The sequence below is a fragment of the Lepisma saccharinum genome, chromosome 15 (assembly GCF_977018435.1).
Source record: "Lepisma saccharinum chromosome 15, izLepSacc3.1, whole genome shotgun sequence".
Lineage (NCBI taxonomy): Eukaryota > Metazoa > Arthropoda > Insecta > Zygentoma > Lepismatidae > Lepisma > Lepisma saccharinum.
Genome location: NC_139243.1, coordinates 52,384,914 through 52,401,442, shown reverse-complemented (window position 1 = coordinate 52,401,442; position 16,529 = coordinate 52,384,914). Strand labels below are relative to the sequence as shown.

The 16,529-nt window shown below is 42.5% G+C and overlaps 1 protein-coding gene across 2 annotated transcripts in view; it reads right to left on the bottom strand.

Moving 5' to 3' along the window:
- Positions 1-16,529, bottom strand: part of zfh1 (Zn finger homeodomain 1) — a 736,530-nt gene that overhangs the window by 299,656 nt on the left and 420,345 nt on the right. For both annotated transcript variants that reach the window (XM_083136969.1, XM_083136968.1), the window contains exons 2-3: positions 6,935-7,189; positions 5,382-5,615 (exon numbers count right to left, since the gene is read on the bottom strand). In XM_083136969.1, coding sequence (XP_082993095.1) covers positions 5,382-5,615; positions 6,935-7,189 — 489 coding nt within the window. The remainder of the gene's footprint in view (positions 1-5,381; positions 5,616-6,934; positions 7,190-16,529) is intronic.

Here is a 16,529-nt window from a genome sequence, read left to right as displayed (position 1 = left end):
AAATTTGGAAAATGGTCGGGATTAAAAATAAACCAAGAAAAATCGTCAATTTTGAATTTACATTTGGTTCATTCTCACTCGCAGCGAGGTAATTTTAAGGTTGTACAAATGATACGTATACTAGGTATAATATATACGCACTCTATCCAAAGTATGATCCAATTAAATTATGATAGAGTATTAACTGGGGTTAAAGCGATATTACAAACAAATAAATTTCGCAGCCTTAGTTTACAGTCAAGGGTGACCTTTGTACATGTCTATGCACTGTCAAAGGTATGGTACATGGCAAAAATCCTCCCACTACGGAAGTTAGATATAAATAAACTTAAGAGTGCAGTAAATTGGTTTATTTGGAATGGTCAGATATTGAGGGTGAAACATGTATTACTTTGTTTGCCTTTTGCCGAGGGAGGAATGAATCTTGTGAATATAGAACTCAAATGCCAGGCCTTACGTATTCAAGCTGACACGCAGACATTGATTCAGCATCCACTCAGCCTCACAAGTAAAGTTTTGAGAAGCGCTTTGGACTATATTTCACTAGAGGCTCCTATTGATATTACTAGACTGGTAGACACTTTATGGTATTTTAAGTCAACAATAGTGGATATTAGTTATGCCCTATTACAATCTCCGATATTAACAATACCAGTGACATCGGAAATATATCGCAGACTATGTAAATTAGAACAACCAACATGTAAAATTATTGAGCAAAATCCCAGAATGAAGTGGAGAGAAATATGGAATAATATTCAGGCTCACCATCTTACATCACGAATCCGATCAGCATGGTATATAATTGTCCACCAAAAATTAATCACTGGAGAGAGACTCTATGATCTTAAATTAATAAATACGCCAATGTGTGCCAAATGTAATGTATCTGATAGTTTAGTCCATAGACTGAGTGAATGCCAAATAATAGAAACATCATGGCTTTATATAAGGAAACTTGTGAGTACTATTTGTCGAACATCAGTGTATAACATCTCTGTAGATATTCTTTTATATCCAGCTTTTGAATATTACCCAAAAACAAAACGTAAAAGTGTACAATGGCTCTTAGGACACTATGCCTATTTCTTATCGACATATCGGCAACCAGATTTTAATATACAATTTGTAAATTACCTCCATCAAGAATACCACAGGATACCTGACTGTAAAAGAAATAGATTGTATGCTAATTTTCTTACTGTAATGTTTACTTGCCCAATGAGTTGAAATGTAAATTGCAAATGTAATGTAATAAATTGCAAAATGTAATAAAAAAAATAAAAAAAAGTGGTTAGCACGTCGCGCTGCAACGCCAAGGGTCCCGGGTTCGAATCCCGGTCGGGCTTGGTTGTTTGTGAATGTCCATTCATCAATTTCATCATTTCATCACTCATCCCCATCTTCGCAAATTAGCCAAGAGGCACAAAACGCGAAGTAAAATAAACTAAATCAATCAATCAATCAGCTTTCTGCGAAAACCAGAGAATAAAATGCAAAAGAAAAATTGATTAGAAAATGTTCCTAAAATTGATAAAATTATGTTGTTTCAGGATTTGGAAACCCGATTTCGTATTGCAAAACTGTTCTGGTTTTATCGAGATTTGCGATGGACCACAAGCCCCCCCCCCCCCCCACCAACAAATTCTGCTGTTATACGGAGGGCTAGGTTTCGCCGTTGTAGAAAAACAGAGTTGTTCCCAGCATAGAATTTTCCAAGGAACGGGGAATTCTGGAGTCAAAAAACTACATGAAAGGGAATAAAGGACAAGCATCTTAAAATATGCATCTTGCTCTCGTCAATCTTCACGCTGCCACATGACCACCGCTTGTCATTAGATTGCTGATGAACGATGAAGGGCTAGCCCCTCCTCCTCTTCAATCCCAACACCACAGTATGGTGAAATATCATTCATCTTGAATTCTGCATATGCCACTGGACAGGTACGTAGCCATGGTTTAATTTCGGGGGGGGGGCTCATCCCTTATCAGCACCGGCGTCTCCAGAAATGTTTGTAGAGGGGTATAGGCCATTGATAAAATTTGATTAGTAGAAATGATAATGAAAATAACAGTTATTACTATGGTTATAATTGTAATTTTACAATAATAACTACATTATTATTATATAAATCGAGAAACTTTGCTACTCGATCCACCGTATGAGTGAATATCCAACACAACTGCTTCCCATTATTTTTCTTACATTTTTTACAGCTAGTGTATTGAAATTCATAGTTATTGTGTTTTGTTAAGTTTACAGTCTGACCTCTCACAAAGAAAACTCTAAATTTTGGAATCTGCGAATCCATTTATTTGGATTAAATGTTATAATATAAAAATATAAGCTGGTTCCTTTATTATGCACTAAACTTTTTCTATCTAATGTTTAATACTGCTGAGGAAGTAAAATTAATTGCCACTATACACTATTTAAATTAGATATTTGTATGATTTCGGGGGGGGTCAGCCCCCTTAGCCCTGGCTACGTGCCTGCCACTGGAATTATTTTATGTTGGCACGAATGGTATCCAATTTTCGCATGGGTGTTCCCAATTGAGAACAGAGAACAAGACATGAAATGGGCCTTCATTGTGGGATTGAGTTAGAATTCAAAACGTGAACTATTGTCAGAAAGATATTCGGTTCCTGAATACCCTGGCGAGCGGTTCCTTCAGTTCAGGAACTATTTACTTATGAAGTTAGACCTTCCGATGGTCTTGGCGCCGCATAAAACACCACAGTTGCAGAACCGCAAGCGTTTGATTGCGGAGCCAAGACTCGAACTCGGCACAGGCAAAGAAGCCTGATGGAATTCCGGTTAAGACAATCAATTAAGTTGAAAGCGAAATTCCTGCATCTGTATTGGCCGGCCGTTAAACACGGGAAGCGGTCGAGAGTGCGTGTAACGTTGCTGCTGCATTGTCTGTCTCGGGACGGAATTTGCCGTTTAATACTAAGTTGGCGTCACGGTTCAAAGGACTTTGCTGAATAAATTTTAAAGTCCGAGGCATTTCGCCTCCATTTCCCTTCCCCCCGAACTATGTGAAACGTTTCCGCTGTAACTGCGGCTCGCCAAGATACTTTACTTCCCCATTCCGGGAATTCTTCCGACATCTTTTTTTTCTCTCCGGAGGCCGAGGAATCATCGAGTGCTCCGGGCTTACTTTTGGGTCGGTGCAGGCAATTCTAGAATCCGGCAAGTTTTGGAAACTCCGTCCTCGAGGGTTAGCCGCAACCTTTCGGACCTCGCGTATGCTCCTCCGACCCTTTGAGACGTCCCCCCTGGAGCCTCCAGACTTTCCACTTCCAAGAGGGAAGTTCAGTTTCCGCTTGTGGCCTCCTGATGACTCTAGTATTTAGACGCCATCACGCCCCTGCAACCTCTGGCTATTACTGGATCTCCGGATCTTGCGAGTTGCGTCCCCTCCTCCACCCTCTTACTATCTTCACATCCGCTTCTTCTTCCACACTTGTCTTGGTTGCCTCCGGTTCTTATCAGGGCCCTCCTGCTCCATGTACAAGATGCTCTCATAATGGATTTGTGTTCCGGATAATGAGAGAAGTTCGAACCCAAGCAGGCTTTTTTTTCTTGAACTTCACTCCAGAGTGTTCCAAAGACTTTACATAATCACCAATGCGCCTAACTCCTAATGCTAGCCTTTGTAGTCAGAACACTACTCAATTTGTGCTTTCCTACCATTTTTATAGGAGTCGAAGAATTTATTCGCAATTGTATTCAGTTCAAATACTTTATAACACCGGAACAAGTCTGTTTCTATGACATCACACACATTTGCACAGAGCCTTAATATTCAATAGCATACAGAAAAAGCACCATGACTTTAAAATGCGGAAAGTGCTTCTTCGGTGAAGCAGACGACACGAGTATATCGGTGACAACGTCGACGTGACTCAGTAGTCAGGACGAAGCGGCGGGAAGCTGGAAGTATTATATCGTTTGCCCTACAAGACCAAGTTTTAATAAACAAATTATTTTAAAACGTTCGTGATAAAACAGTTTAGTACAGAGTACTTTTTGAGCTATTGTTGTCCACTGATGCAATAGAAATAATTCCAGGGAGCTAGATCATTAATGGGAATCGTTTGTGATGAACTAATTAATTAAAGTGAACCGTGCTGATTAACTAGTCATTAATAAGAGTAATTTCAGAAGTACGGTTTTCAGGGCCTCCCCGATGGCGCAGTGGTAGCGTCGTCGTCTTGTAATCAAGGGGTTCCGGGTTCGATATCCGGTGGAGGCACATAGTGGTTCGGGTTCCACTTTAAAACTGTAGGTCCAGTCCCGATTAGCCTTACTCTGCATTAAGTGGACTTAAAACACTAAATAAATCAATCAAAGAAGTACGGTTCTCACATCCCCATGACCCCTAAGACCCACCTTATTTTAGAATTGGTGTTTTTAGTCCACTTTACGCACACATAGACTAATGTACTGTGAAGGATGCCTCCTCCACCGGGTGTCGCACCCGGACCCCTTGATTACATGGCAACGACATTACCACTACGCCATAGAGAAATCCGGGGACGAACTAATTAAAGTGAATTGTGTTGATGAATTCATCGAAAATAGCATTAATTTAAGATGGACGATCCCCGTTCGCTTGATTCACGCCGTCGATCTAGGGTGACCGCTCACCCTTGCTTTCCACGCACATTTCACAGCATTTTATTTTTTTTGAAATTTATCTTTTGTGCTTCTAATGATCTGTCTATTATATCCCTTCTCCTTTATTACATTTTTGTTTCAAAATGTTTATTGTTTTCAAACAGTGTAATATATCGTAGAAGCGAACAACTCTAACAAAAAGGAGCTCTGAAGAAGAACTCCGAGGCAGTTCCATCTGTGCTCCACAAATCTGATAAAATATAAAATAACTTAGACGCTTTTCGTATTTTCTACTAACACGATGAAAACATATTGGTAGGAAAACTCACAAGAAACAGCGTTCACTTCTTGACTAAATAATGCACACATTTAAATTAAATAAAATGTAATGTAATTCGGTCGCGACTGTGCTCTGAAAACACTCCTTCCACAAGAAATGGTGTCTCTCAAAGTACCTTTAACGCAATTTCATTAGAATGTAATCAGGTTACTCGTGACACACTAATTTAGTCAGCTAGAGAGCACCACAGGTCAATATTTTAAAAACTGTTTCATTAAAATTGAAAGTCGGCGCTCACCCGGGGTTAAGTATTTCACAGGTATTTACTTTCTGAATTTATCGTTGCAGCGGAACGCACAATGTATTAAAACCTACAATGCGGGGAGATTTAAGAAGAAACGATGGGCTCACATAATGGGCAATTATTTTCGACACACCCTGTATAAAAGACGAAAGGCGACTCCTACTCACCGGCTTCGTTTTCCGTGTCCTTGGCGACGGCGGTGTCCACGGGCTCAGGGAAAATGACGGCCGTGTCGCTCCGTTGGAGATACTCCCTGATCTTCTCCTCTTCCGTCGGTTCTCCGTTGAGACGCTCCGTCGTTCCGTTCTGGAGAACACGGTGCTTCGAATTCTGATCAAGGTGGTTGGCGACGGGGCTAGGGTCTCTGGACTGTGCATGGGACGACAACTCTTCCTCTTTCACTGCAAAGAGAATTGGAAATCAAGTGGTGTCAATGAGGTGGAGGAATTAAGCACTACAATACGCTGCAGATAGCAAACACGCGCCTTAATCCATTGAAACGTGAAAAATGGGCATTCGAGATCACAAGAAGAGGCAAACGAGGAAGACAGAGGCAAAGAAAGGGAAGTGCTCCGTAAATGTATCACACATCATATCATGACAAAGTGAAATAGAGACTACATGTGGAAAAATTGAGAAGTAAATGCACCTAAACACTATGAGACATAGGCAAAAAAAGACACTAAAGCTGGAAAGAAACATGACTCCTGAGGTTAGTATACAGGAAATAATAACCATTTAAATCATTACAGATAACATCATTCGAGTATTAGGAAAGGAAAATGCCAGCAAAAACTTCTGAAAGAGGAATAAATTCTACTTGCAAGCACTTAAAAGGAGGTAAAAAAATACTAAATTATGGAGAATTAGTACCTAATTGAACTAAAAGTCAGAAGCGGTGGAAAAACCTTGACCCATGAACCATGAAGATAGGGTGTATGTCTAAAGACATAGAGTATAGATAAAGATGATTTACTCAAGTCAGCAATGAAGGGAAGATATAAAGTAAAGGTAAAGTGTTCCCCTGTGCATAGCACCACGCCATGAAGGCGTATAGGGGGTGTGGGGGTAAGATATATCTACGTAAATGAATGAAAAGTAGGGAAGAAATATCTACGTAAATGAATGAAAGGGGAAGAAATATCTACGTAAATGAATAAAAGGGGAAGAAATATCTAAGTAAATGAATGAGAAGAAGAATAGAACAAATATCTGTGTAAATGAATGAAAAGAAGGGAAATGTATTCACAAAAATACGAAAGGATAGAAATGATAATGCTGGTGAGGCAAAGGTCTTCAGTTTCAAAAAAAAACTGATAAATAAAGATTTACAAAATGGGACAATAATTATCTGATTTCTTGAAACAAATATGTCTTCAAAGTAAAATTAGAATTCTTTGGCATAACAGAGGACAACCGTTTCCCCTCAACTACTATCAAAAATAGCCTAAGCAAACGCGTTCGGACCAAAGTATACCATGGAAACTAATTTAATTGGTTGACGTATACTTTTACGTTGAACATTATTTGTTTTCAGACACTTATTTATACTCATACTTTACATCAAAGAGTACACTGTGATCTGCTATTCTTTGCTATCTTCTCTACAACCTACTACTTGTACTTTTCACAACAACTTTATATCATTCCGACTACGTTTCTAGAAAATATTTACTGATACAGTGAATATTGTTTCTGCGATGTACAGGCTACTATTTACCTTTTTCTGTGTTCCCTGTGTCGTTGTTTTTGGATTGTGCTGTGACGGAATCTACTGGTTCAGGGAAGATGACGGCGGTGTCGCTACGGTGCAGGTACTCCTCGATCTTCTCGTCCTCCGTCCGTTCACCGTTCAGTCGTTCCGACTCGCCGTTCTCGGCCAGGTGGTTCTTGGAGCTCTGGTGGTGGTGGTTGTGGTTATTGTCCGGACTCATCTGCTCCGATTCCACTTGCAACGTTAAGTTTTCCAGTTCCACTGCAAAGAAGAGAGAAGCCATATTGGTACATGTTTCAATTGCGACTCTCACGACCATTTACACACTTAATGTTCAGAACTTACTATCAGCAAAAATATTTTGAATTAACAATTACTATAAATAAATAAATTATCCCTAGGGATAATCATCTCCTCAGGAACTAAACATGTCAAGCCTTCTTCCACGTTATGCACCACCGTAAAGGCATTGTTGCAGGCTAAGGAGGCTCTCGCTGCCAGGATTCCGGCCCACCAATCCCCTGTGGGGTTGGGTCCGCCAGGAATCACGCCCAGCAATCCCCTGTGGGGTTGTGTGCGCCAGGAATCACGCCCAGCAATCCCCTGTGGGGTTGTGTGCGCCAGGAATCACGCCCAGCAATCCCCTGTGGGGTTGTGTGCGCCAGGACTCCGGCCCAGCAATCCCCTGTGGGGTTGTGTGCGCCAGGACTCCGGCCCAGCAATCCCCTGTGGGGTTGTGTGCGCCAGGATTCACGCCCAGCAATCCCCTGTGGGGTTGTGTGCGCCAGGACTCCGGCCCAGCAATCCCCTGTGGGGTTGTGTGCGCCAGGATTCACGCCCAGCAATCCCCTGTGGGGTTGTGTGCGCCAGGAATCACGCCCAGCAATCCCCTGTTGGGTTGTGTCCGCCAGGATTCACGTCCAGCAATCCCCTGTGGGGTTGTGTGTTATGTCCTTATGCAGAGGAAAGATACAGAGTGCCCGGTCGCCATGGAGTCTGAATTTTTAAATTTAGATATGCATACATGTGCATTTTGAGTTCGATTGCGGAAATTTCCATTAGCTTTTTTCTCAGAGAAAATAACTAGTACAGTATGTGTTCCTTTCGATGTTTGTGTGTTTTCTACTTTTCTCTATTATTATGTGTATCATTATATCAGAAAAATAAAAATGCTCTTATAATGTTTTGTACTGTTACTAGCCGAATTTTAAAATCTGCAATGGTGTGGTAAAGTCGATCATATATTAGAATGTATTGCACGGTTATTCATGCTGTTACCAGTTGAGCCTTCTTTATGAAGGCCACTTCGGCCCAAGAATTAATTACTTTTAATCCAATATTCTATTTAGTTGGATTCATGGCTTTCTTTTTCCAAAGAAAGGAAACTAATAAGAGAATAAGATGCTAGCGCCAGAATTACTTTTAGTTTTGTCATTATGTGCGCTGAGTGTCCCTTTACAGCCTCAGCTATTATTAAACATATGCAGATTTTAGTGCTCAAGCATGTCCATATATTTTAGTTGTGATGAAGGGCATAGCCCTATGTGATGTGAAGGTTGCAAATAGCCTAAGAACTGATGCACGCCAAATTATAATTTTAATCTATCAATCAGTATGCAATGTATCGGTCTCACATTTACCTTTTCAGGGGCGTGAAAAATCGTACTCTGTTTCGCAAGAAAATCTTCAAAAATACGTCGCGGTGTCATAATCTTTACGGAATAGCGCATTACACCCCGCCGACTAGCATTGCCACACTGGTGGGCACGGAAAGTCTCAAAGCTTTGTTTTCTAACAACGATGTCTTTAGCTTCAGTGTTTGCTCAGCAGGTGTCTAATATGGAGATTGATGATACGGATTATGCATCCTCGAGTTTCATGAAAGTCAGTTCCTTACTATTCCCATGCGAAAGTTCCACTGGAGTTTGGAAGGAACCTGGTCGTATGGCCAAAATATTAAAAATACAGGGTGTTTGTGTACGGTAAGATGCTACGTACTTATTGAATTTCAGAATATATCATATCATATCAGAACCACCGCTGTCATGCTGGAAAGTGTGTTAGGAAAAAGGATTGCCGTGTAGATGTCTGCGGAGTAAAACAAGCGTATAGGCAATTTTCAATACACGTTTTTAAAACACAAGGTATACTATACAAAATTAAGAAATTCATATTTGTATGTAAAATGCTAGCTCAATGACCGAGCGTATTAAGTGGTCGACTTTAGATCTCGCCACCAAAAGTCCCTGAGTTTGAGTCCCGGGTGTTCTTTGTGATGTGAGTGTCTCTTCAATTGCACGTAAAAGTTACTCATCTTTGTCTTCGCAATTGGCTAAAAGTGGCAGAAAACTTGAAATTACGAGCGGAAAGTAAAACCAGAAAAGAACAAAGTGCAAAAAATTGAAATAAGTAGAAGGGAGAAGCGGAACTTGAGAGAAGACGAATTCGTAGGAAAGATATATATTTGTTGTATTCAATACCGTTTACTGTTAGCAACCCACAGAGTAGTCTAATTTAATACAAGGTTGTATCAAAAAGTAAGGTGAATTTGTCTGTAAAACCCAGAGTTTTTTGTGTAGCTAATTAATTTTTTTGTATGTGTCAGATACCAAGGTGATGCAAGTCTGACGGCAATTACAATCTTCTACGTCAACCCGTCTGGTACCTAGAGCAATTCAAAGATGACGCAACGACTTAAACATTACTCCAAGGAGGAGGTGCGAAGTGTTATTCGTTTTTTATGGGTCAAGGGAAAGAAACCATCTGAAATTCATCGAGAATTGTCGGAGGTCTATGGAGAGCGAGTCATGTCGCAGAAACAAGTGTATGTGTGGTGTAACTCACTTGCAAGTGGTAGGAGTAGTGTGACAGATGATGATAGAAGTGGCAGACCAGCAACATCCATCACCGACAGGAATGTGGACGTGGATTCGATGATTCGTGAAGACAGAAGAGTCAGGTTGCATGACATTGCTGATGCATTGAACATCTTACATGGTTCAGTGAGGAGTATCGTCCATGACCAACTTTGCTTCATGAAAGTGTGTGCGCGCTGGCTGCCCAAAAATCTGAGTGAGGACCAAAAACACCACCGAATGGGCATTTCCCTGACCCACCTCACACGATATGCCCATGAAGGCAGTGGTTCCTATGTCGAATTTTAGTGTGATACCATGTGTCAAACATACTACAGTTTCATATTTTTTTCTATGCACATTCTTCAATAAAATTGAAAATTCACCTTACTTTTTCATACACCTAGTAAATAACATAATGCAACAATTTTGTATCAAAATGTACAACGCGTCTACTAGTTCTAGCAAAATTCTATGAACATTTCTTATCCAGGAACTGTAGTTGAAAGACTGCTCAGGTAATGTTCACAGCTTCTAATTCGAAGCTTCGATATGAAATATATTATCTTACATGAATGATGTGTTTCGTTGGAAAAAAACAATCCTCAAAACCAAGTCTCCAGCAAAGTACAATTAGAAATTGAAGCGCCCGTCATTTCGATGCTTGTGAAACGTAGAGCATGCATCTTTTTTCCATTATCGCATTCTCTTCGTGATGACTCAGTGGAGAGAAAAAAAAATTAGCTGACACACACAACCCAATACAACATGTATATGTGGGGGAAAGAATTGCGGTTCCCCTCGTTTCGTGGCATTAAATTGCAGCCCTATTTTTTTTTTGGGCAAAAAAGTACTGTCAAATTGTTCCTATGTTCTCCTTTCCCCCCCCCCTTTCAAATGTCGTTCCCTTTTTTTTCACTCTTGTTTTATTTGCTGACATTCGCGATCACATGTTGCAATGCACGTGGACACGCAAGGTTGCCTGTTTACAGGCGCGGATTCCGGAAAACTCGACTTTTCCTAGTTGTTAATCGTCACGTCCGGGTCACTCGGCGGTTTGTGGGTCACGTGACGATCAGTCGGGTGCGGCGAGCCATTGTGGATAATCCAGCGGTGGGACGTAAATGGGAAACGAGTTAGTTCAGCGTTAACAATTCACAGACCAACCCTCTCGCCCACACCTCCCCAATTTTCGCCATTTTAGAGGGACAAAAGTTTCTGCCGAAAAAGAAACGTTGATAGCAATGTCGAATGACTGCTCTTGCCCCGACCAGTGAAAGAGTGTGGCAAAGTAAGCTTATAAGAATATATGATACAGGATTTAATTTAAGAAAAAAAAATGTTAAAATTACTGGAGTTAGAAAATTGGATCAGGGTGCGAAATCCTGAAGGGACAGGGGAGATTTCCCCTAACAAATGCCCCCAAAACACTTCCAGGGAGAGAGTTTTTGTTGCAATAAAGATAAGCAATCAATTTTGACTTACTAAGGATAATATCGAAAAAACAGTGTAGCACTTATCTCTCCCTTTCCAGAGACCATACAGATGTTTGTCAATACACATATATGTAATAAATATAATAATTATAAAAAATAAAATAGTAAAGTGCTCCTCTGTGATTTGCACCACGTCATGAAGGCGTGTACGGAGTGTGGAATTAGGGCCCCACACCTTCTTGATCGCAGTCGAAGGTAGGGATGATGTGTTCAGCACCATGCTCCTGGCCGCCTTTACCCCCAGAGTTTTTTCCAGGTACCCACATTATACGACGCTGGGTGGGCGCCGGAGCCGCATGAACAGGTGGGGAAAAATCCCGGTTATCCCCCGCCGGGGATCGAACCCGGGTGTCTCGCAAGGTAGTCAGACCCCATATCGACTGAGTTACCGCAGCTGTGTAATAAATATAAAAATGAAATATAACTGATAGCAAAAATGTAACAAAATGTACACAACCATTTTGTAATTTGTTGATATTTTTCATCAGTTGGTAAAGGCCTTAGTTTGCTACTTTATAAACATCTGACACATACATACATACCATACATACATATACATACATATATATATATACAGGGTGTTTCTAAAGGTCGTTTACAACGCTTGGGAGGTGATTCCTCACACGAAAACAAGCAAAAAGTCTAAGTTCCATTTTTACGACCGAGGCTTCGTTTTCGAGATAGGAGCCTCGCAAAAGGTGACAAAGTGAACGTCACATCTGACTGGGACGAATACTATAACAAATAGAGAGGCGGTTCCAAGGGAATCATAAAGGAATCGTATGTGCTCAGTCCGGAAGTCACTATGAAAAGTTCACTGCACGCATGCGCAATGGAGTCCTCAAAGGAATTGGGGATTTCCAGCAAGAACAATACATGGAAAGGGTATGTAACGCAGCAAGAAGGACCGTGACAATGAGAAATGCGTTCAAGACAACACATCCCGACCTCAAACATCAAAACATGAGCACCGAACACAAAATCCGAAAAGTTGAGCACGGTTGCATACCCCAGTTACACGCGAGGAATGAACGAATCATGTCATGTGGCATACGAGAGACACATTACTCCACCAGGAGAAGGGAAAGAAAAACACAATATCAGATGATTGCGACAACGTGTATTTTTACACGCGACAACTACGTAATACCCCCCCCCTCACACACAACACAACAAACAACAAATGCTACAATATCTTACGCACAGACAGTCCGTGTCACTGTACACCAACTGAAGATGTCACTTTCACCACACAAAGGGGGTGGGGAGCAATACCAAGAGTGTTCTCACTGAGATTTGCCAAGGGCAATAATCACAGACGGTTTTCAAAATGTCTGCCGTTTACTTCTACACAGAGATGACAGCGACGAATCAATGATTGTCTAGTACGAGCAAACAAGCCAGGTGTATCTGCTACCGTCGCGACGGCGACGTTTATGCGAGCAACGAGGTCCTCAGCTGATGTAACAGGTGTGTCGTATACGAGGGTTTTCATTTCTCCGCAGAAGAAAAAATCGAGAGGGTTGAGATCTGGCGACCTCGGTGGCCAAGGCACAGGCTCATCCCTTCCAATGAACCTATTGCGAAACACATCATGCAGGAAATGTTGTACATTACAATCGAAATGAGCTGGTGCACCATCGTGTTGGTACCACATTTCTTGCCGCAGTGCCAAAGGTACGGTCTCCAACAGTTCAAGCAGAAACTCACTAAGAAATGCATGATACGTGAGACCATTCAGGCGAACAGGGAGAATGTATGGTCCAATTAAATGATCATGTACTATGCTGGTGATGGGCCACAAAACGTGCATGTGGGTTGTGAAAGTCCCATACATGACTGTTTCTACTATTGAAGACATCCATCCTGGTGAAAATGGCTTCATCTGTCCACAATACCTTTGCCCCGAAGTGAGGGTTTGTGTCCAGCTGATGCAACAACCATTGCCAAAACTCCATACGAGGGCGAAAGTCACGAGGTAACAGTTCTTGTACTTTCTGCAGTTTAAAAGGGTGCATTCCTTCCTCTGACAACACTCGCCAAACATTCACATGAGACGTGTTTCGTGCCCGAGCGAGCACTCGCGTACTGGTGCCAGGATGTTCTGCGACCGCTGTTAACACATCTTCTGCAAACTGATGTGTGCGTACACTTCGGGGTCTTCCAACTTCTTGCCGCGGTGGTAACACTGACCCTGTTTCACGCAGTCGACTGTCCACTACCTGAAAGAAGGTGTGAGACGGTAAACGTCTATGTGGAAAGCGTTCTCCATAAAGACGCCTTGCCTCCCCATACTTGTAAACGACCTTTAGAAACACACACACACACACACACACACACACACACACATATATATATATATATATATATATATATATATATACAGGGTGTTTCTAAAGGTCGTTTACAACGCTTGGGAGGTGATTCCTCACACGAAAACAAGCAAAAAGTCTAAGTTCCATTTTTACGACCGAGGCGTCGTTTCCGAGATAGGAGCCTCGCAAAAGGTGACAAAGTGAACGTCACACCTAACTGGGACGAATACTATCACAGATAGAGAGGCGGTTCCAAGGGAATCATAAAGGAATCGTATGTGCTTAGTCCGGAAGTCACTATGAAAAGTTCACTACACGCATGCGCAATGGAGTCCTCAAAGGAATTGTGGATTTCCAGCAAGAACAATGCATGGATAGGGTATGTAACGCAGCAAGGAGGACCGTGACAATGAGAAATGCGTTAAAGACAACACATCCCGACCTCAAACATGAAAACATGAGCATGGAACACAAAATCCGAAAAGTTGAGCACGGTTGCATACCCCAGTTACACGCGAGGAATGAACGAATCATGTCATGTGGCATACGAGAGACAGATTACTTTACCAGGAGAAGGGAAAGAAAAACACAATATCAGATGATTGCGACAACGTGTATTTTTACACACGACAACTACGTAATACGCCCCCCCCACACACACACACATACAACAAACAACAAATGCTACAATGTCTTACGCACAGACAGTTAGTGTCACTGTACACCAACTGAAGATGTCACTTTCACCACACAAAGGTGGTTGGAAGCAATACCAAGAGTGTTCGCACGCGATCACTGTGATGTAAAAGAGACCAGTTTTGGAAGCGCTGCGCTGGCAAGTCTGGCTCTCGTAGTCTACGTTTGACTTTCATGACTGCTGTACCGGCGAGAGGAGCTCGAAGGGTCTCTCCGGCAGTCGTCCCAGTCGTGTTGCAGGTGCTGGGATATGATCAGCAGTTCGCTATAGGTTGCCATACGCATTGAAGAGTACTAGTATTTTGTATTGAAAGATGTTGACGTGGTGGAGTGGGCAAGCCAAGTATGGCAACAATTGGTCTGTGGTGTTCGTACGGTGATACGGCCAATTTGTGCAGTGTGCCAATGTTAAACAAAAACGATATTTTGCGGTTCCAGCTCCCTATTACACAGATGGCTGCGTATACGACCCAGCAGCTAGCAGACATGCATCTCATGTATTGGGAGGCACACGGTAATAGCCGTGAGGCAAGGCGTCTTTATGGAGAACGCTTTCCACATAGACGTTTACCGTCTCACGCCTTCTTTCAGGTTGTGGACAGTCGACTGCGTGAAACAGGGTCAGTGTTACCACCGCGGCAAGAAGTTGGAAGACCCCGAAGTGTACGCACACATCACTTTGCAGAAGATGTGTTAACAGCGGTCGCAGAACATCCTGGCACCAGTACGCGCGTGCTCGCTCTGGCACGAAACACGTCTCATGTGAACGTTTGGCGAGTGTTGTCAGAGGAAGGAATGCACCCTTTTAAACTGCAGAAAGTACAAGAACGGTTACCTCGTGACTTTCGCCCTCGTATGGAGTTTTGGCAATGGTTGTTGCATCAGCTGGACACAAACCCTCACTTCGGGGCAAAGGTATTGTGGACAGATGAAGCCATATTCACCAGGATGGATGTCTTCAATAATAGAAACAGTAATGTCTGGGATTTTGACAACGCACATGCACTTTTTGTGGCCCATCACCAGCACAGGTTTTCAGTTAATGTGTGGTGCGGGATAGTACATGATCATTTAATTGGACCATACATTCTCCCTGTTCGCCTGAATGGACGCACGTATCATGCATTTCTTAGTGAGGTTCTGCCTGAACTGTTGGAGACCGTCCCTTTGGCACTGCGGCAAGAAATGTGGTACCAACAAGATGGGGCACCAGCTCTTTTCGATCGTAATGTACATTTCCAGCATGGCGTGTTTCGCAATAGGTTCATTGGTAGGGATGAGCCTGTGCCTTGGCCACCGAGGTCGCCAGATCTCAACCCTCTCGATTATTTCTTCTGGGGAGAAATTAAAACCCTCGTATACAACACACCTGTCACATCAGCTGAGGACCTCGTTGCTCGCATCAACGTCGCCGCCGCGACGGTAGCAGATACACCTGGCTTGTTTGCTCGTACTCGACAATCCTTGATTCGTCGCTGTCATCTCTGCGTAGAAGTGAACAGCAGACATTTTGAAAACCGTCTGTGATTATCGCCCTTGGCAAATCCCAGTGAGAACACTCTTGGTATTGCTCCTCACCCCCTTTGTGTGGTGAAATTGACACCTTCAGTTTGTGTACAGTGACACGTACTGTCTGTGCGTAAGACATTGGAGCATTTGTTGTTTGTTGTGTGTGTGTGGGGGGGGGGGAGGATATTACGTAGTTGTCGTGTGTAAAAATACACGTTGTCGCAATCATCTGATATTGTGTTTTTCTTTCCCTTCTCCTGGTGGAGTAATGTGTCTCTCGTATGCCACATGACATGATTCGTTCATTCCTCGCGTGTAACTGGGGTATGCAACCGTGCTCAACTTTTCGGATTTTGTGTTCCATGCTCATGTTTTCATGTTTGAGGTCGGGATGTGTTGTCTTGAACGCATTTCTCATTGTCACGGTCCTCCTTGCTGCGTTACATACCCTATCCATGCATTGTTCTTGCTGGATATCCCCAATTCCTTTGAGGACTCCATTGCGCATGCGTGCAGTGAACTTTTCATAGTGACTTCCGGACTAAGCACATACGATTCCTTTATGATTCCCTTGGAACCGCCTCTCTATCTGTGATAGTATTCGTCCCAGTTAGGTGTGACGTTCACTTTGTCACCTTTTGCGAGGCTCCTATCTCGGAAACGAAGCCTCAGTCGTAAAAATGGAACTAACACTTTTTGCTTGTTTTCGTGTGAGGAATCACCTCCCAAG